The sequence below is a fragment of the Strongylocentrotus purpuratus genome, unplaced genomic scaffold, assembly GCF_000002235.5.
Source record: "Strongylocentrotus purpuratus isolate Spur 01 unplaced genomic scaffold, Spur_5.0 spur5_scaffold_6, whole genome shotgun sequence".
NCBI classification, from domain to species: Eukaryota; Metazoa; Echinodermata; class Echinoidea; order Camarodonta; family Strongylocentrotidae; genus Strongylocentrotus; species Strongylocentrotus purpuratus.
This window is the reverse complement of record NW_022145612.1, coordinates 55,661,043-55,681,527: the sequence shown is the minus strand read 5'-3', so window position 1 is coordinate 55,681,527 and position 20,485 is coordinate 55,661,043. Positions and strand designations below refer to the sequence as shown.

The 20,485-nt window shown below is 37.0% G+C and overlaps 1 protein-coding gene across 5 annotated transcripts in view; it reads left to right on the top strand.

Annotated features, from left to right (window-relative positions):
- LOC577362 (tight junction protein ZO-1) overlaps positions 1-20,485 on the top strand; it is a 64,158-nt gene that overhangs the window by 22,599 nt on the left and 21,074 nt on the right. For all 5 annotated transcript variants that reach the window (XM_031000167.1, XM_031000169.1, XM_777594.5 and 2 more), the window contains exons 2-6: positions 5,287-5,486; positions 11,012-11,042; positions 16,166-16,231; positions 19,260-19,384; positions 20,032-20,134. In XM_031000167.1, the coding sequence (XP_030856027.1) occupies positions 5,452-5,486; positions 11,012-11,042; positions 16,166-16,231; positions 19,260-19,384; positions 20,032-20,134 (360 nt within the window). In that variant the 5' untranslated portion in view covers positions 5,287-5,451. The remainder of the gene's footprint in view (positions 1-5,286; positions 5,487-11,011; positions 11,043-16,165; positions 16,232-19,259; positions 19,385-20,031; positions 20,135-20,485) is intronic.

Genomic DNA, 20,485 nt, shown 5'->3' with positions numbered 1-20,485 from the left:
TAGCGGGCATGGTTAAGAACATGACTGCATTTTCAACCAATCAGAAGACAGGATTAGTAAAGAATCTTAAAATGAGGTATATAAAGTCTCATACAGCATCCTGACCCTTGGGCATTTTATGAATAACTTTATGGCTTCTCTTGTATCACCATTTCTAGCTCACCTCAATCCCTCAGGATTATGTGGTATGGGCCCCTGTCTAGTTGATACTCTTCTTACCAGTCTGACCTATGGGATTAGGATTAGTTAATCTCCATTGTATCTTGAGATAATCCATTGGAACAGGAGTGGATCAATGGTGTTTAAAATCTAGCTCTATCCCATGTCCAAACTAAGGCTAGTCTTAAACATTTATGTCTACGCTGTGACTGTGAGCTTGAATTCAGGACTTTCAGAAGCTGGTGATGAGGGACCTTTCCTCTTAGGCTTAGGTTATTTGGAGGAATTATGTTTTATTAGTTCTCAGTAAGTCCCAAGTCTAATTAGTCTAATATTGACTTTTAAAGTATTGAACAACAGATATACACCAGTGTTGACCTACTGAAGTTTCAATACTGGTATGTCTTTTTATTTTATTTTATTATCATAGCAGCTTAGCAAGATCAGTTATTGTCTTCTGATTGATCAATACAAAGCCTACAGTGTTTTTACTGGGCTTTAGTTGGCTTTAGTTGGTCAAAGACATCTAGGGTTGATCTAATGTTAGGTTTAAGTTTAAGGTTAGGTATAGTGCTCTATCACCAGGTTTGCAGTTAGGAATTTGGTTAGTGTGGGATTTTGAACATAGGGCAAATGTCGCCAGAGGATGTGTCACATTTAACTGAAGCAAACCAAGATGTAATGCATGCCAGAATCCAAGCACACATTTAACCATATCCCCTACACTTTACAGAGAGAAGTCAGAGAAAGAATAAAGCGGGCATCACTCCGACCTATTTCCATATATCTGAGATCTTATCTTAAAAATTGCTTTGTCATCCATGAAAGTTCCAAAGCATAAATCTTTAATGTCAAATGTTGGAACCCTTGAACCTTTGTGCTTGAAGAAAACCTTTGTCATTTGGAACAGTGGGACTAGTTTTTATGACCAGCAGAGGGGTACTTGAGTATGGCATTTGAACCTGCTCAAGTCCCCAGGTCTTACATGTTATTGCATTCTTATGGAAAGAGAAGGAACCACATAGTAATTTCTAGGTCCTCGCACTTCTTCAATATATGTTTGAAAAAAATAGAAAAGTAAAATCTATTTTTAACCATTTATGAAACACTAAAAGGAATATTTGTTTTAATCCTTTTTAAAGAATGGTATTCAAATCGAAAGCACAGATGTAATAAAATAAATATTTGTTTTGATAGCAGATATCCATTAAGTGAGTGTTACTACCTTACTGTTCACTGTTCACTACAGAACCCCCCCCCCCCCCCCCAAGCATCAGTTTCATTTCTTGTGTGTGTTTGATTGATATTTCAATACTACAGTATAAGTATTGTATATGTGGCTACCTTTTGTATCTTAGAAAATATACATGTCTTTTAAATGTCAAACAGGGAAGGGGGGGCAGGAAGGGATGTACATGTATACGTAAATGTTCAGTTCAATGACAGTGAAATTGGGTACAAATTCATGTCCATGTTTTTCGCCACCTAATTGTAGTGTGGCAAAGTTCATAAAGCCATCTGTTGCTTGCTGTCATATGACTTGATTTGTTGCATGGCCTTTGAACATGTATTCTATCTCCGTCATACAATATACCTGTCAAACGGGAGCAACGAACCAGGTGGTTGGCACTCTGTCTTGGAACCCCCAAGTGATTATCATCTTACCACTCTTAAATCACTTACCTTCAAAATCAATACTGCACATTTATGTCATCAACTCTTTATTATACAAATTGATAACATGTTGTTGTCAATTTGTCATTATTAATCATCATTCTAGTTTCACCTCTCACATTAGATGCATTTTGGATGTTTATTGATATCCATGAAGTCCTACATGTAGCCTACATAGTAGTGCTCTTAGGAAGTGAATGTAGCCTACAGTACTTGCACATGGGCAATTCCACGGTAACGGAAGGACACTCAGACAAGATTTTTGAACTTCAGGTTCATACTAAAAGAACTGTTTTATTAGTATAAGATGTGAAACAGTACAGATATAATACCTATATAAGTGCCTTTAATTCTCCCCAAAAAAATTGTCATTATAGTTAAGTAGTTTAAGAATGTGCATATTAATTATCTCGGTAACGGAAGGACATAAAAATGGACATGGTTTTTCCAGTTAATTAGTGTTTATCCAAACTTTGTGAAGTTGATGAAGCTTTCCACTTGACTGAAACACATTTTGTTCCCCATAGTTTAATACATACTAATAAAACATTTCTTTTAGTATGAACCTGAAGTTCAAAAATCTTGTCTGAGTGTCCTTCCGTTACCGTGGAATTGCCCACATAAAAGTGCAGGACTTCAGGCTCACACTCTTAAGAAATGCTTAGTCATTTAATTGCAAAACTGCTCGCAATCATCTTTCTAAAATGTATCTAAAGTGTTTGCATTTCTCTCTTGTATCACGTTTTTCTTAGATAAACAAAAACCTGTGCTCAATACTATAGAACAAAGTTACATATATAAATGCATGGAGTATAATGAATCTGTTCCATCACAGATTACAATGAATTGATGTCCATTACTTGTTAAATAATTTTATGATTAGATTTGCTGAAATGAAGCCACAGGCTATCATCAAATTCATATATTAGAGGCATTTACACTGTAAGCAAAAAACATTGTTTTTTCTCCGTTCCAGAGTTTTGTCGAAAGTCGCTAGACATCTACCCATAAACATGACTAAGAACCCATGACTAGAGAGGTTTTTTTTTCACTTGCAGAAACATCCCTGTTTTTTGCAGTGTAAATGCTTGCTCTCAAAACACTAGTGAATTATTCCAGCTGTTGGTCATGTACTCTTAGCGTTTCCATATTAAATGCATGCATTTTTTTCTGGAATGTCATTGGGCCTATTGAATCAAGTGAGCACTACATGCCATAGTCTTGTGTTTTAAATGTCACGCTATTGTTCTTAAAAGTGGGCAGTAATAATATGAATCTAGTTTATTTTACAATGTGCATGCAGCCACTCGTTATGATTCCATGCACTTGAATTCACCCCACTGCTTATTATCTTGATATCAGTAATTAGCATAATACACAATATGTGTCTAATACCCAATATACATTTTTATTGCTTATTATTCTTTGCTTTACACCAGCCCCCCCCCCCCCCCCCATGGAATGCTTTTGTAAGGACTATTTTGGTAAAGTGTAGGAGGAAAGTTGTTTATTTCTTCCATGCACATTAAACATCACCTCATCCGTAGAATATTATATTGGTACCTGGTGATCATGTATCTATCTCAGGCAGGGGTGAGACCGGGTCACAACATCCCAGCGAGATATGCACCTGTTCACAGACTTCTCAGTAGCTCCGTTCATATGTACCATAACCATTATGTCCCCAACATTAATCGTTGTGCAGGTTTCCGGCACCACCGTTTCTATTGCAAGTCAAGTGTGAACTGGGATTGATTTAGTAATGGAAAATCTAGGTTGTTCATATTGTAAAATTTGTTTTCAGGAGATTTGTCATGATCAGGATCTTCTAGTGTTTTAGAAAGTTCTTGTGCTTTCCAATCCATTGCAAAGAGGCAGGAAATTTTAACCATCATATTAAAAAAAGAGAGACATTTTCAAGCAATTCTTTTTGTTGAAGTGTCTCGTATCACCAAGTGGCTGCTTAAAGAAAGATTCACTGATATACCGGTATGCACAGGTATTAACTTTGCAAACTTAAATGGGTTCTATTGTGAGAAACTGATGTGAGGAAGCACTTGCTTTCTCAAAAAGTACAGGAGCCTTCTGATTTGATTGGCAATCTCTCTTGCTGAAGAGTCACACCATGGACGCACAGGGGTGTAATGTGATATCAGTAAAGGGGCGGGGATTTAGCCCTAGATAGAATACTGTATCCCATTACAATGAATTGGATGGTACATAAATTGGCAAGGACAATCGTTTTTTGTTGTTGTTGAAATAAAACATGTATGGAACATGGAATGGATCATGAAATTGATGTGAAACGGCAAGAAACACTTTCATGTACATTTTAAAAGTACAAGCGATAAAGGAGTATTACATGGTAACTCCTTGGTCTGATATTGTTGGCAAATTGCACCGTGGTTGCCCAGGGGTGTAAGATGATATTAGAGGACGAGAGGCGTTCTAACCCTGGACAATAAATCACATTTTTATGATTCTAATATTAGCTTGATGATATGGAAAGGATAAGTGCTTTTCGATTCGAAATAGAGCAGGAAAATACTTTTGAGAGGAGCAACGTACTTGTCAGAATAGTAACATTTGTTGCGATGAATGTTTAGCTGCATCAGCAAAACCTTGGAAACCTGTTTATCCACATTTCCCAGGGATGAGAAATAAGAAGACAAAACAACCACTCTCTCAGATGTACCATATACAGGAATATCTTTGGAAGAAAAAAAAAAGTAGCTATTAGTATTGCAGCAGGTATTTTTCCTCCAGGCTTGGGTGGAAAGAGCATGGAAAACATAAAATTTCCTTATTTTGAAAAAAATAGAATCGTCTGTGAGGAACAACAGGCTGTATGGCAGGACCACAGGTCGGCGAGAAAGGTCATTTCAGGACATAATAAAGTGACCCTAATCTGAGTTATTTATTTTTGAAGATATGGTGATCCTTCTTAGTCATAGTCTGTTCACCTAGACTGTACAGAATGTATTCTCTGATGTATGTTTTGCCTTTTTCAATAGAAAATCATAGATGAATTGGTGATCGTCATTCAGCAATAATGAAGTTCTTTTAAATAAATCTATAAATGTCTTTGGTTTGTAAGATGTCTCCTCGTCCATTTCTCGTCCAATAGTCATTGTAAACTGCAATGTTTATAAATACTGTTTGACTGTACCTGTCTGAATCATACATTATATATCAAACCCAATTTGGTTAAGGGAACATTTGTTTTTAAGTTTAAATACTGAGAAACTATTCATCCCTGCAGTATCGATGGGACATACATGTAGTATTAAGTGACCAATGTCTTCAACAAACTTTTTTCTTCTAATACAATACCGTGTATTCCTAAGAATGATTGACTCAAATGGAAAAAAAATGTCACATATCGCATACTGATACTTCTATGATATAGCTCCCTGATTTATTTTCCAATTGTTTCTTCTTTCTCCTCTCCAGAATTGCAGCCTAAAGAAGAAAATTTCAACAAGATACTTTTCTCATCTGTCAATGGCCCAAGACGCCCAAGACACGTGAAGAAGGGACACTAAACATTCAACTATTATTATAAAGAGGTGGACAGAGACATACTAACCAGAGAGAGAGAAGACAGAAGGAGAAACCATGATGGAAGTCGGCTATGGGGGCCGTCTGAATGGGTAAGTAATATCCTTATTTTATTTTGAAACAAAAAAGGTTATGCATACATTTACAAATACATACATGTACATACATGTACGTGTGGCTTTAAACTAATATCTTTGTTTTTCACAGCAGTTCTTGATTGCAATTTTTTAGGGTGTATATATATATGGCCCCTCCCCCCTTTTGAGTTTCTTTTTTGTTTTTGGATTGGGGGGGGGGGGGGGTCTAGTGTTCAAATTTTTTGGGCCCACGTACCTCGGACCCCTGCTAGTGTCAAGCCATGCCATTATTTTGTTTATCTTGCAGGAGAATGATGGCCAGGCATGACAATATTCCATGCCTTGCAAATTAGAAATCATGCATGTATCACAATCAAACCATCTCCAATTGATCAAACTCTTTGGAATTATTTTCTTCTTCTACAGTTTGGAATATTAGTTATTAACATATCATAAAAGCCATTCAGATCCTAATACAGATAGTTAATGAGTAAGGTATTCAACCAGGATTAATTAAGGAAATACCTGAATGGCGGACACAGTTCAAGAGGTATCTATTAAATAGACAATCACAGTTCAAAAGTCCATTCATGTGCTTGAGTGCAAGCTATTGTGAGGAGAAGCACGTTTGAGCGTGTTAAAATTTAACAAAAATCATACTCAAGCACATGAGTAGATTGGTGTTCATATTGATTTGTGGGATGAAATGAAGAGTTTTACTTAATGTGTGATATATCATTGATGACTCATGAGAATATTTGGAAGGAGTGGAAAATAAAGACAAGGACAACTGGTGAGAGCCAGAAGCAGAAGGATTTTAACTCATTTCCTTCTATGCAGAATTGATGCCTTTCTGGCTTTCAACAGATGATGTGAGTATTTTCCAAGAAATCATTATTAAAAGATTTTTTATACCAATTCATTCACAATTCTGAAGAAACTCACAATTGTGGGGCTGGGTTTGAGGAAAAGGGGACAGAACGCAAGACTGTTCTTAAATTGAGTTGTTAGGGTATTTGTGTTATCAGCTCGAAAAATGATAAGTTCCCATGGTATGTGATACAGGATATCTTGAGATGATATGTGTGATGTCACTCTACGCCAGAGCAAGTAGCCCTAGTCTTCAAGAACAAACCTAAATCAGTGCGTAACAGATTGTCTGAACAAAGAGACTAGATGCAGACTGCAAAGTCTACTGCACACCACAGGCTCTTTACTTTAGCTGTTCATTTGACGAAGCCAGATACTGACAGAGCTAGCCTCTGCTCAAGGCTTTAGAAATTGTGGTAAAGTGTCAAATTAGAGTCTGTTCCTGCAGACTACAGTAGCCCAGTGCAAGATGGACAAGATGTTTAGTGTTGGTGTCAGTATTCAGCTTCAATGACTGAACTTCTGAAGCTGTGGCAGTGGAGAGGCTGATTGATGGATTCATTTCATCTTCATAACCAGGGAAGGAGTTTTTCTCAACATGCTCCAGTGACAGTTACTCTGCACTGGTCAACTTTCTACTCTAGCCAAATTTACAACTTCAACCTGGAAACAATGCTGCCCCAAACCTTAACCCTAACACTAAAAACTAAAGTTAAACTAATCCTATACCTTTGCAGAGCTGCCAACTAGTACGGATTTTCCGTAATTGGTACGGAAATCGACGGCAATTACGGAAGCACGGAAACCCCTTCAAAAATTACGGATTCCCCGATTTCTGGACATGCCTATGTATTAACACATGCATTATGCATATGCGAGTGTTTTAGCGGTAATGATCGCGATACTTCCCGGGCCTCGGCCCGGTGGTTAACTTTTGAGCGCACGGAAATATCATCCGCGCCTCAGCCACGACCACTGCACACACATGTAGCTACCATCGAAAGATATGCACACCGCCCTGCCTATATGGGCTGCGTGTGCTAGCTTTCAGCATGCAATATATATCGGGGAGACGGCAAACTCGTCCCAAGTCCATTTAGCCACCTTGCAAACCAACCCGTACGGTACCATGTCCATGTGTAGTTTATAGCAGGTCTACAATTTTTTTCCCCTTAGTGATGGGTTCTCATTGTTATGATAATAAAAGTACGACTCGACTAATGATGAAGATGATGATGATGATGATGATGATGATGATGATGATGATGATAATTGTCATAAGGAAAATGAATGTACTTCCTTGATTAAACTTGAATTTATATTCAACAATTATTGTCATTGTGTTTTATTTCACATTATTTGTTGGATCATGTTTATTCATTTCATTTTATTCATATACCCCTTTTCATTGTTGATAACAAAATATGATACACGAATAAATTTTGAATGAGCTGACACACAAAGTTTTGACCGATACGAAAGCGCATGCATGGTGGATGTGCTGAAACAAGTGGCACGATATTTATCTGGGCGAAATATGCATTGGCCGAGTGTTACACTACCGCATGTGCAGCAGGTCGGCCGTGGTCGCGTCAAACTTCGAGTAACCGACGGAGAAAAATGACTTCAACTTCATCGAAGAAGCGTTCTAAAAAACTGCAAACCTTCTCAGGTGAAATGGTCATGCATTGTTCCGTCGAAAAGGAATACAAACAGTGCCTGTTGTACACATTGCTCATCCGATTTTGGAATTGGTCATGGCGGTTCGAACGATATCCAGGTACATCTGAAGTTGGTGAAGCACCGGACTGCAGCGGCGGAGGCAAGTTCCAATTCCCGCAGTCATGACATCGCCCAGTTTTTCGTCGCAAAGGACAATTCTGTCACGAACGCCGAAGTGAAGTTTACTCAATTTTTGATAGAGCACAACATCGCGTTTTCAGCAGCAGACCACCTTTCACAACTTGTCAAAAATGCCTTCCCTGACAGTAAAATTGCAATTGTAAAAACCTGAAGTGAATATACACACGTAAGTGAAACAGGGTAATGATACATCAATCCTCTAATAACCATTGTTTTTTTTATAGCACTTAAAATGATGTTATAAACAGAATGTTCTTGTTTTTACTTCAAGTCCTGTCATTCAGAGTGATGCTATTACCATGGTACTAGTAGTTTGTGTTGTGGTGTTGTGTACAGCTCTACAATGTACGTGCAAATGCAGTCTTCTTGATGTTGAAAGCGCCGCGCTTGAAATTACTGATTTCCATCCAAAATTACTGATTTTTAGCTTTCAGATTACTGATTTTGGTTTCAGAGGTTGGCAGCTCTGCCTTTGATGAAAATAAAGCCCAGAGCAGTTGTGGCCGGAATAAATGTCGATCACCCAGAAGAGAATCACACACAAAACATAAAGGTTCTGTTTCTACTGAAATATATAGATGCGACACTTAATAGCTCAGTCTAAACTCTAAAGGCAAGTTTAACAAAGGGAGTTTGACTGATTTTTAAGTTTTCTATTTATTTAACATGACTTTATAAATACAGTAAAAGTATAGTCCACAGTCTTTTTAAACATAATTGGTACAGTACAGGCCAAAGTGAAATCCAAGTTGCAGTCCTTGGAATACAGGCTGAATGCCTATATATTTATTGCTCGTAATTCACTCTAGTCTTAATCAGATGGTCAGTATGGACAGGTAATCACCTCCACAGCCATTTTGTCAACAATAAATCTATTAATCTACAATGTACTGATGTACTATTTGAGAAAAATGACAGTTTGGCATTAAATACAATTTCATTCCATTCTAGTTGAATATATCTCTTCAGGAATAAACTGTGTAATATATGCTCACTGTTTGTTGTGTGAAATTGTGAATATCCTTTGTGTCACCATTGTACAGATCGGTTTTACTCAATTGATATACGGTTAGCAGTCACAAATAATGTAAATGCATAGTGTTTCAAGTTAGTATATTGTTGATTCGACCGTGCGAAGATTCACAAACCCATAATGTTACTGCAGTATAATCTTTGCACTTTTTCTTATTCAAGATAGCATGAAGTGACAAAGACGTGTAATTAGTATGTTGGTCTAAATGACAAGGATGAAGATGGATTACCTTTAGAAAGTTCTATGAATAAAATTAATTTTAAACCATCTTTTGCAATAAAGGGTTTTGATCATTGTGTGACTGTGATCAAGTCAGAAGAAAGGAATGGAGGTATTCAAGTTTTCTTGGCTTGTGATGTGATTATGTCCTCTCATTATCAACTAACACTTAAAATGGGATCGTCAGGAGAAGTATAAGTGCTTGTAAGGCATTCACCCTGCTCAGAAGCTGTGTAAAATTAGACACCTTACAATGTAGGTGATGTAGGTGGAATTCTTAGGAGAATGACAAACTCTGTAGAGATACTTGCTCAAAAAGTAGATTCACAGACCTTATGGTGTTAATAAAAACAAGTGTTATTGTCAGGAGAATGACAATCTCTGTACAGACACTCACTTATACTAAAAGAGTAGATTCTCAAACCTTATGGTGTTAATCAGTTTCAGTGTGAGTGTAATTGTCAAAAGAATGACAAACTTTCTTGGCATGTGATCTGTGATAACTCCTGTCATTATCAGCTAACCAAACCTGTCATATTAAACCCATGCCTTGGTTGAATGGTAAGAGCCCTTATCAAAACTGTAATTTGACAGCTTGGAGAGCACTTGAACTGGTGAACATTTGATTCCAGTTATAAACAATACGCAAAGGAATGTAAAAAGTCACTCTGACACTGACCCTCTTAGACTGTTCTCAAGACTTAACAAACTTTCGGTTTCAATCCATGGGTCAAATATTTCCCTTCAAATACGTGAAATAACTGGAGAGTAGGAGATGTTTGAACCCAATTCATATTCTGTATACCTCATCATTCCCTACCTACGTGTACAGGTTAGTGTGTCTTTTAATTTATGTATGCACAATTCAGGCAGCCTGAACTAATTGAAACTACTGGTACATGTAAATGTAACAGGGGCCCGATGCACATGGTCCTCCACATTTAACACTGGGCTTCTGAAATGTCAAAATATAAACATTGGGGGGGGGGGGGGGGGGGGGGGCAGTGCATACATAATCAAATCATAAACATTTCACTCCGGATCTCCTAGGAGACAAAAATTAAGTGGGGAAACCTGGTGTACCCTCTTTTTTAAAATCCAAAATGTTGTTTCCTAAACCTGTTAAAAACACATCAGTATCTGGAAAGAGGCTAAGCTGGATGCCACTCTCTTGAATAAACTATTTTTGACAAGGATAAGTTCTTAGAAATTTGATTCAGTGTCACTGGAGTGGGATTTGGACATGGGTTAAAAGAAACCATTTTGATCCCTTCTTTGTTGTGTTGGTATACATGTAATAACCCAGTTATAAATAAAGTTCAGATAATTGTATGTTTATAGTATGATTTTTGGGGTTTTATGTTTCAATTACTGTATGCTTTGAAATTACTTATACTCATTTTCAGCATTGTATACAGTAAACAAATTCTCATTTGTTATGAATTTCAATCACCCACTGATAATGGAATGTGATGAATCTATATCAATATTACTCCTCATTCATAATTCAATCAGCATTGTATATAATCTATTTATCTTTTGTTTATTTTGGCAGACACAGCTATGACAGTGGCAGTTCAACCTTGGTAAGCATAAATATTCATTGTTAATTTGTGGTTGGTGGAGGCCATATAAACTTATTTTGTTTTGTTCCTAAGGGAATTTGCAAATACCGAGTATTGAAGATGTGGGAGAATATTAAACATGTAAATATTGTGCCAATAATTTCTGTGTGAATGTGTGAGTCACCTTAATGAAATTAGGTTGCTATTTCCGTTTTGTCTTATTGAAATAAAGGATGCATTCTATCTATCATATATGATATCGCCCTACATGTACATGTATGTAGTGCGACAACACGGAACTGCCATGATGTAACATTTGTTTCAGCAACATTCACTCCAGGTTATAGGTGTAGGGTTAGGGTTAGGGTTAGGGTTCCATTTGGGAGTCAGGTTATAATTGTAGGGTTAGGGTTGGATCCAGGGTTGAAGTAAGGAATTTGATTAGTTTATGAAATTGCACAATTGTAGATCTGAAGCTTAGCTCTTTAAGGCTTACATGTAGGTCTGAAGAGGAAGTCTTTGTCTGAATTAAACATTTTCGACAAAAAAAAGTCCTCAGTAATCACTGTTGAAGACCATGGGACCTGACTTCCTGTTCTAGCCTCAGCTACATGTACACAATAGGGACTTTTAGATTCTGCACGATGAGAATGTGGACTGCCCTTTTAAGGCAATGTGACGTCCTTTTAAGGCACTGGCAGTGACATCACATTGCCTTAAAAGGGCAGTCCGTGTTCTCGTCGTGCAGAATCTAAAAGTCCCTATTGTCAAGGGTAGGGAAAATCAATTCATCTGGAAGCGGGATGGATAGAGGTTTAGTTTTCAGCAACATGGCTGAAGTGGGTGAGTGGCATCAAAATAAACAGACAAAATTGGAGATTAGCCAAAAGAAAAACCTCAAAGTCTTGTTTCTGCATAAACCCATTGCCTTAATTTCTTGTATTTTTATCCTTTTTGGAGATGTCAGTTCAGCTCCCATTGCGAAAAACTGATTGTAGGAATGTCCTATTGAAATTGAACAGTTTAGAAAGATAATCTGGCTTGAGTAAATCTCATCTAAGGCTCTGATTGGACGTTAGTTACACTGCTTGACCCAATTCGCTTCACCTCTTTGAACCTTTTAGCTATGGGGAAATAGGCAGCATCTAACCACTGCGTATGACAATGTTTGAAAGAATGTGATCCTGTTTTCATTTGAGCCAAAATAACTTCCACCTTGCGGCTCGAAAAAAGAAAGAATAAACAAGAGGGAATAGAGGATGAAATCTTTTGTAAGTTGACTTCCAGAATGGAGACATTTGAGCTTTAGGGTATGCCAACCTGTTCCTTGAAAGATGAAAACTAGTACTGCTATGGAATGTGAAAGCTCTTTACGAACCATTTCTACTATTTCTGCTCTGCACTCTCTTTTCTCTTGTGAAGCAGTGGTATTAGCTTGGTGGTGTCAGAGACACTCAGACAGGCATTTAGATTGAAATGGGAGTAGAATGATTTAGATCTGGGAAAGTTGACCGGGCATTTTGTGAAAGGAAAAACTCTAAAATACATAACATCAGGGATGCAATTGTGTTTCAGGTTTGGTTAAGGCCAGGGCCGGGTGAGGGTTGAAGTTCAAGGGTATATGATTTTGTCCAGGGTTAAAGTTCAGAATGTGGTTAGTGTAAGAATTGACCAAAGAGCAAAACTTACTCTGGAGCATCTGCCACAGAACCTGTAAGTCTATATGCTTGCAAACGTCTCTTCCATATAGTACCACTACCAGTGATGTTGTTTACTATACTACCAAAAACTTTCATGAGTTGGCAATGACAGCAATTTTTATGGCAAGAAGCTCTCGTGAATCACACAAATTCATATATATTTCACAAATGGTGATAGTTATTTTGTGGCATAGAAATAATGTAAATCTGAACCACCTTATACACTTTCATTGCTGTAGAGATTTCTGGTTTCACAGAATGTAAACCAATTTTTGTTATGGTGTGATTTTTTGTTTGCTGCTTTTTTGTTTGTTTTTGTCTGACTATATTATGAGCTACAGCAGTATGACAGACCATGGGGTAATTACACTGTTGGTGTATATTGGCATGCATGATTCCTCTATTCTCAAATTACTTGATTATAGATAGACTATAGATAAATATTGGAATTATTACTTTTGACAAATGGATTTATATTATAATCCAGGCACGTACAGCCTTGAAAATTCAAGGGCACCTCTGCATGAAGTCTACGTGTATCCATTACATTTAAAGATCTATTGAGCAATTCTTATTATGGAACAAATTCAATTACCAGTATTTTTTTTGGGTATGTTTACAAAATACGACGATATATCAGTAAATTGCTTTTTTAAAGGTTAACACTCTATCTGAAAATGAATTGTTCAGTTTGACTTCCAGAATGCCTCTGGGGTCTATCAAACTTGCTTCTTGTTTTCATACCTGGGTTGACATGAATTGGCACATTTCCAAAGTTACTTGGAAGATTTGATGAGGGGAATCAGAACTTCATTATATCCGATGATTTATTTGTTCTTGCTTTGAAGAAACGGTTTGTATGTTGCTTGATGCATGTAGATATATTCATTCCCCATAATACCTGTCTGCAGCATGTCTGTCTATTTGCTTCAATGGTTGGAACTAATGTCTTGATTCAATGTCAGTCAAGCAACAAAACTGTTTATTAAGTCCATCTGAAGTCCCTGCAAAATTACACAGTGCTGAATGCTGATCCATCAGGATGGTTTAAATATTGCAATTTTAAAGTAGGGCATTTTTTTAGATAACGGATGACTCTCCATGCATGAAGTTGTTATACCATGCAGTTTGAATTTAAAATTGCATTTTTTTTTTTGAGGGGGGGGGGGGGTGGGGGAGGGTACTGTGAAAGAGATGCTCTAGCAATGCAAAATAAAGCATGAGGAATATGAATCATATCAAGAAATAGATCGCCGTTTGATTTTTTTTTTTTAAACGGTACAATATAACTACTAGGATCAAATTACTTTTTATCACAGTGAACGTACAATGAAAGTAAAGTAATACAAAAAAGATTGTTCCATGCATTTGAAGAATACTAGAAATAGATTAAGAGTTTGATATAAAAAAACTGTCCATTACAACTTGAATTACATTTGATTATCATGAACACACCATAAATATAAATGATGCAATATTTATAAGCTCACAAAATTTTCTCTGTGCGCTGAAGGCGTTGTTCTTCTAATTTCAGACATTGCTTGATCAATACAAATAATATCTGGAGATAGCGTGGGATTTTGATAGCAAATCATTCCAACATAATGCTCGGATACAATCGATTTTTGTTGTCAACAAAGGGTTGCTCTTGCAGTACATAACATTGCACCATAAATATGAATAATATCTGGAAATAGATTGGAGTTTGATATTAACAAAGCAGTCTTTTGTTGACATAGTGAGTCCTGTTTTGGGTGGTCTGTTGACAGACATATTTCATGCATTAGTGAGTGTCGGAATGAATGGGTGTTGAATGCATGAGTCTATGCGTGGTGATAGTGGCCTGTAGAGGGGGTGTATATTAGTGAACATAATCATGTGAGTCACCTTTGCACAGGTCTATGGAGGAGGGTTAAAGATATTTCAAAATATACCATGCAGTCTTTTGAAAAATAGCAGCTACTTGAGAAAACACACAATAGTCCATTTTTGTTTATTACTTCCCATATAAAATGGTTGAAGTGCTTACTTTGACACCCAAGCTAGACTCTTCTCCCTCTTCCTTTTACAATTCCTCTTTGTTATCCTATTCACCTTGGTTGATGAATGATATAAGGATGTTTTAACTGCGTCTGTGATTCAGATGGTCTGGACTGGTGTCGTTAGGAGTAGGATGGGGGTAGAGTTTATTTATTTTTTGTCAAGGTGGGGGAGAGGATTCAATGGGCGCAATTCAATACATGAACAAATGATAATGACAGGTGTGCAAAATGTAGTGCATTGAGTTATGTCGAGAAACAAAAGTTTGCTTGATTTTTGTATACAGGTCTTAACATGTGTAATTGTACAAGACGTGAGGGCAAAGAACCCTTTATGATGAAGAAGGATCCTCCATTATGGACAATTATTTCAATGAGAGATACATGACAAGACCTTGTCATTTTAAACATTTCAAACATGGCCTTTTCAAACAAGGCCCTTTCAATTGTGTCAACGGGAACAACATTCACGTCTAGAGGACGTGTTCACTCAAGGTAGTCAACACCCCTCGTTCAATTCCCTGTGAAAATGTTACAATTACAATCAATGTTCGCTCACCGCACGAGTGAACATATTTGTCATGCATATGCATATTTCCCTGCATGTGCCACTTTGAATAAGCTGAAATCACACCGGTACAGCTAGGTACAATCAATCATAACTAGATATTATAATGGCGTTCTAGACTGAGGTGGTCCTTATAGTACGTTTAAAACCTAGGTGGACATATTCACGTTTCTGGTAGTGGACAGGGTAGACAACATGGTGCATGCGCACATCGTCAGAATGACGTCATTGTGTCGTATTTCACTATGTTGATGTGACAGTTGAAAAGCCCGTAATATCTTTTAAATGACCTCCTTCCATTGGTGTTCAGCTAAGCTACTCCTTGTTGTACATGAATGAGGAATGTACTGTATGTAATAACCGTCGTAATAGAAAACCAAACTTACTAGTTGCATAGTACAGTTTGCTGAAATTCTGCAAGTGTTTGCAGTCCATAAATTTCATGTATTGTCCCCGCTTGTCTGGGAGCATTTGATATGCTGAATAGTTCCGCCTCCCTGGGCTGTGTTTGCAGTCATTGAAAGTCAATGGGCAGTGTAAACCCCACTGTATTTGCTGGATGTCTTCTATTGTCGGCTCATAATTTTAAGGGTCCATTTTTATGAGATTCCAAAGAGCTGAGAGCTTTTGTAAATAGAAATTATGAAAGTTCTGTGGTAATGTTGATTCCACATGACGTGAAATGATTTGCAAGATGTGTAATCAAATCACCATCAATATATTTTGAACTTGAATTTGAGAGTACTGTAGTTGTGAATGTAAAAGAGTTTACACAGATGTGAACATTTCTCATATTTATTAATGTGTTTTGTTTATATCTTTCTTGTTTTTCTACAGAATCGAGGAGGAGGAGGAGGAAATGGAGATGTGAGATGGGAGAAGGATACAGTTTCAATCCGACGGGTAAGTTACAAAAGGGCAGTTATTGTTTATAAATTTCACAATAGAGAATAAATACTAGTAGGAGAGTGTAATTTTGCAATTTATCAGAGGCATATTGTTATTAGAGTTATTTGGAAGTTAAACAAATATCTCATGCTTTTAATACATTAAGGAATATTGTAGTGTAGAGGGCATAAGTTGAATTACAGATTTTCATCAGTATTTGTAGCACAAAATAAATATGTACTTTTGATGTAAACAAACATGTTACCTTGTTAAAATCAGCATGGTTTGAAATCAAAACAGAAACCAGAGAATTAGACTTGACATGTCATAGTATTAGTAGTGAAGGCATCGACTATGCTTTCTAGCTGTGATGATAATGAAGGACCGAAAGCCATGACTGTATCTCTAACCTTGTACAGAATAACCCTTCATCATCATGACATCGAACCAGCAGTGCCTTGACTTGGTCTCCGAAATTAGACTTTGTGTATGCTTTGTAGATTAAATACAGCCATGATATTCTATTGACATAATAAGTTAACTTTTATGAACTACATGTATTGCCAGGATGTAAGGAAATCATTTTTCATTTGTGACAGTAATCGATTTGAAATAATAAGCATGCCACTTTAATTTCCCTCAGAATATTTGAATTTTTAATGTCTCCCTTAAATTTTCAGTGCTTAAAAACATTTTTAATACTAGGTAGTAAAAGGAAGAAATTTACATGTAAATGTAAGATGCTTTAATATTTCCACAACACTTTTAATCCATCATATTTTGTTTCCTCTAAAAGGGTGATATTTGATTTTAAAAGTCACATATATTGTAGGGTGTGATAGATTAACAATTCAGAATTAAACAAATCAAAATAAATGGGAAATAACAATGAATGAAAACAAATGTATAGAGGGATGGTCTGTACTATTTTCCTATGAGACTATTTGACCTGCATCCCATAGACCACTGTAGACCAGCCATCCTCCCTGCAGTGTAGAGGTCAAGGGTTAGCTAACCTTCAGTCATAACTATGCTCGGGGTCATGTCCAGAATAGGGAAACCAAATACATCTTGTGGAATTTAACAAGGTAATGAGAGAGAGAAGTCCAAGAATGCGGTGAAATCAGAGGAATAGTTTGGAAAGGGCCAACATTTTACTACCAAAGATTGTTCTCTCTGTTTATCTGCATCTGTATGTTTATTCATCTGTTTCTCTCTCTCTCTCTCTCTCTCTCTCAATATATATATTTTTGTGTCTTCATTCCCATTTACAAATCTCTCTTTATCTTTCTGTATCTATCTTGTCCTCTCCATGTCTCTCTAGAGCTCTCATCGCTCTCATCAAACTACTCTTGACCTGGGCCCCTGTTGCACAAAATTACTATTGATGGTAACTTTGCCATCAATGGCAACTACCATGCCTGGTAATATGGCTCAACAGCCAATCAAGATCAAGGTTTCCATGGTAGTTACCATTGATGGCAAAGTTACCATCAGTGGTAAATTTTGTGCAACGGGCCCAGTACTACTTCATCATCTTCTTCTTCTTCTTCTTGGCTTATATGAATTTCAGTCACAAATGTCGATCACTTACAACTTTTTGTATATGTCTATTCAATGTTTTTTTCTTTCTTTTGTGACCTCATTGTGATCCCGTATTTGACTTTTAGAGACAAAAGTATAGCAATGTAGCGAGACGGTCAAACCTAGTTCAAAACAGGGTTTGTTGTCATCAGCTGTGAAAGAGTATGCTTACTACAAATACATTTCCCTGGCTAGAAAGAAAAATAAAAACATGAACAATAACAAAAAACAAGTTAGACAGTAAATATTTCTAACTGTTACAGAAATTGCCGCTGGCATCTTGTGACCTGGACTTTCCTCAATGTAATTGATGATCATTGATGCAGTGCCGGTGAATTGATAGCCTTTCTTTGAATCCAAGGCATACCAAAGGCATACCTTGGTGTCAACCTACCTACTTTTGATTAATTGCTAGCAAAAGATAACAATTTGTACTCTGGTTCATGCAGAGTTTAGTTGTTGTGACAGGTATCAATATTTAGTGTGCTTTTATGATTTTATAGAAAGAGTGAGTATTGTGTTAAAAGATGCTAGAATTGCATTTTCCATATAATTCAACTCTATACAAAGTGTATATATGGGTTGAATTGCACTTCTAAATACGCATTTCATATACAAATACTGATATTTATGCCAAGTCAAGACACAAAAGATATGAAAATTCCCCTCCTGTTCATTAGCATACTATCGTTGTAGATCAGTAGTAACTGCACAATCATATTTGATGCATAGATTAGAATTGCATAGATGAAAATCAGATGAATGAAAATTGAATGGAACTTTTATAAAAGGGGGTTGAATTGGTGACCGGTAATTCTAAAGAGAGCGAGACCTTGGCTACCTTGACCGGTGCTACATGTACGTATACCGTCACACTTGAACTATTCCACCCCTTCTTTTCAACATAGGGCTTTTCCTTTGGGCTAACACAAATCCTTTTCTTCCATGGTTCGTATTCATCACACTTGGTGTATTTCGCCCTATATTTTCATGCCCAGGGAATGAGGGATGGGATATTATTGAGCAGCTGTCAAGATATAACCTACTTTTCCCCATGGTTTGTGTACGATCACTCTGTAATAATATCTTCCTTACCTTTCCTTTCGGACACAGAAAATCGGATATGTAATTGGCTTTCACTGAATAAGCCATCAAGATTTAAACCACCTTTTCTCCTATAATCGGTTTTTATTTACCCAGAGTAGCCTAGCCACATCAGTATTAATACTGTTCTTCTTGCGGACCCTGCAATTATTATTTTTTCAACAATTGCCAGGTACCTGTTAATACCGGAATGGAGAGTGGCAAATGTGGATTAATCTAAAGGATGTCTGTGCTGGCCTGAGAATTGAACCCTCAACCTTTGGATTGAGAGTCAAGTGCATGAACCACTATACCTCAACAACTTCTCCATGTACATCGCCCTTTAACTAGTTTATCATTTCTCTTTTCTTCTCAGGCCCAGGGATTGGGGTTTGGTATCGCAGTGAGCGGTGGTCAGGATAACCCCCATTTCTCCAGCGGTGAGACCTCTATCGTCGTGTCAGACGTTGCACCCAATGGACCGGCAGAGGGTATGCTCAAGTAAGTCCCCTTTCATCACCTCAATGGCTTGCCATGAAGGTGCTTTGAACTTTAACAGTGAAACCTAGTTATCAAGGACACTGTTCTAACAAACTGTCAGTGTAACAAGATTTTTTTTGCGGTTCCCATTCTAATTTTTGTTATAGCCCATATATACAGTATATTTAAAAGTTTCACTATTCACAATAATTTCCATGGTCCAAAGAAGATTTTTGCAACAATTTTCCATTGTGCACCTTTTTGTGAGGCATCATTTTAATCAAAAACATGGTGATGATGCCATTGATGGTGATGGTGGTGATGATGATGATGATGATGGTGATGATGATGATAATGGTGATGATGCCATTGATGATAATGGTGATGATGATGATGATGATGATGATGACGACGACGACGATGACGATGATGACAATGATGATGATGATGATGATGATGATGATGATGATGATGATGATGATGATGATGATGATGAATGAAAAATAATAATCTTACTGTTGTTTTAGATGTACTGCTTTCTTGATATTGTTTTGCTGAATAAAATAATGATGATAATAATCATGAATACATTTTCACCTTTTCTGTACTCTTTACAAATTATTCCTCGATTTTACTCTGTTCTTTTCTCTTGTTTTTGTAATTTGCAGAAAGAATGATCGTATCCTATCTGTAAACGGGGCCAGCATGGAGAATGCTTACCACAGCGACGCCATTGGAGCTCTGAGACACAGTGGAGAAGTTGTCACCATTGTAAGTACCAGGGCCCGTATTCAATTCAATACTTAAGTACAAAATTTAAGCTTTTTACTTAGTATTTGGCTTACCGGTAGAAAAAATACTTAGCCAATTATGGTATTCAATTCACACTTTTGGCTAAGTATTTTACTCTAAATCCAAGCCAACTCCATACCACACTTAAGCCAATTAATTGGAGGCCTTGATAGGCAGGCATATGGTTTTCTTACACAGTATTATATCCTGCGCACAATTATATAAGCGCGCATTTATTGCAATGCATTAATTGCGCATTACTTTTGATTGACCGTGTGACGTCACAATGCTTATCAGTAAGTATTTTACTTCGATTTTGTCTTACGGAAG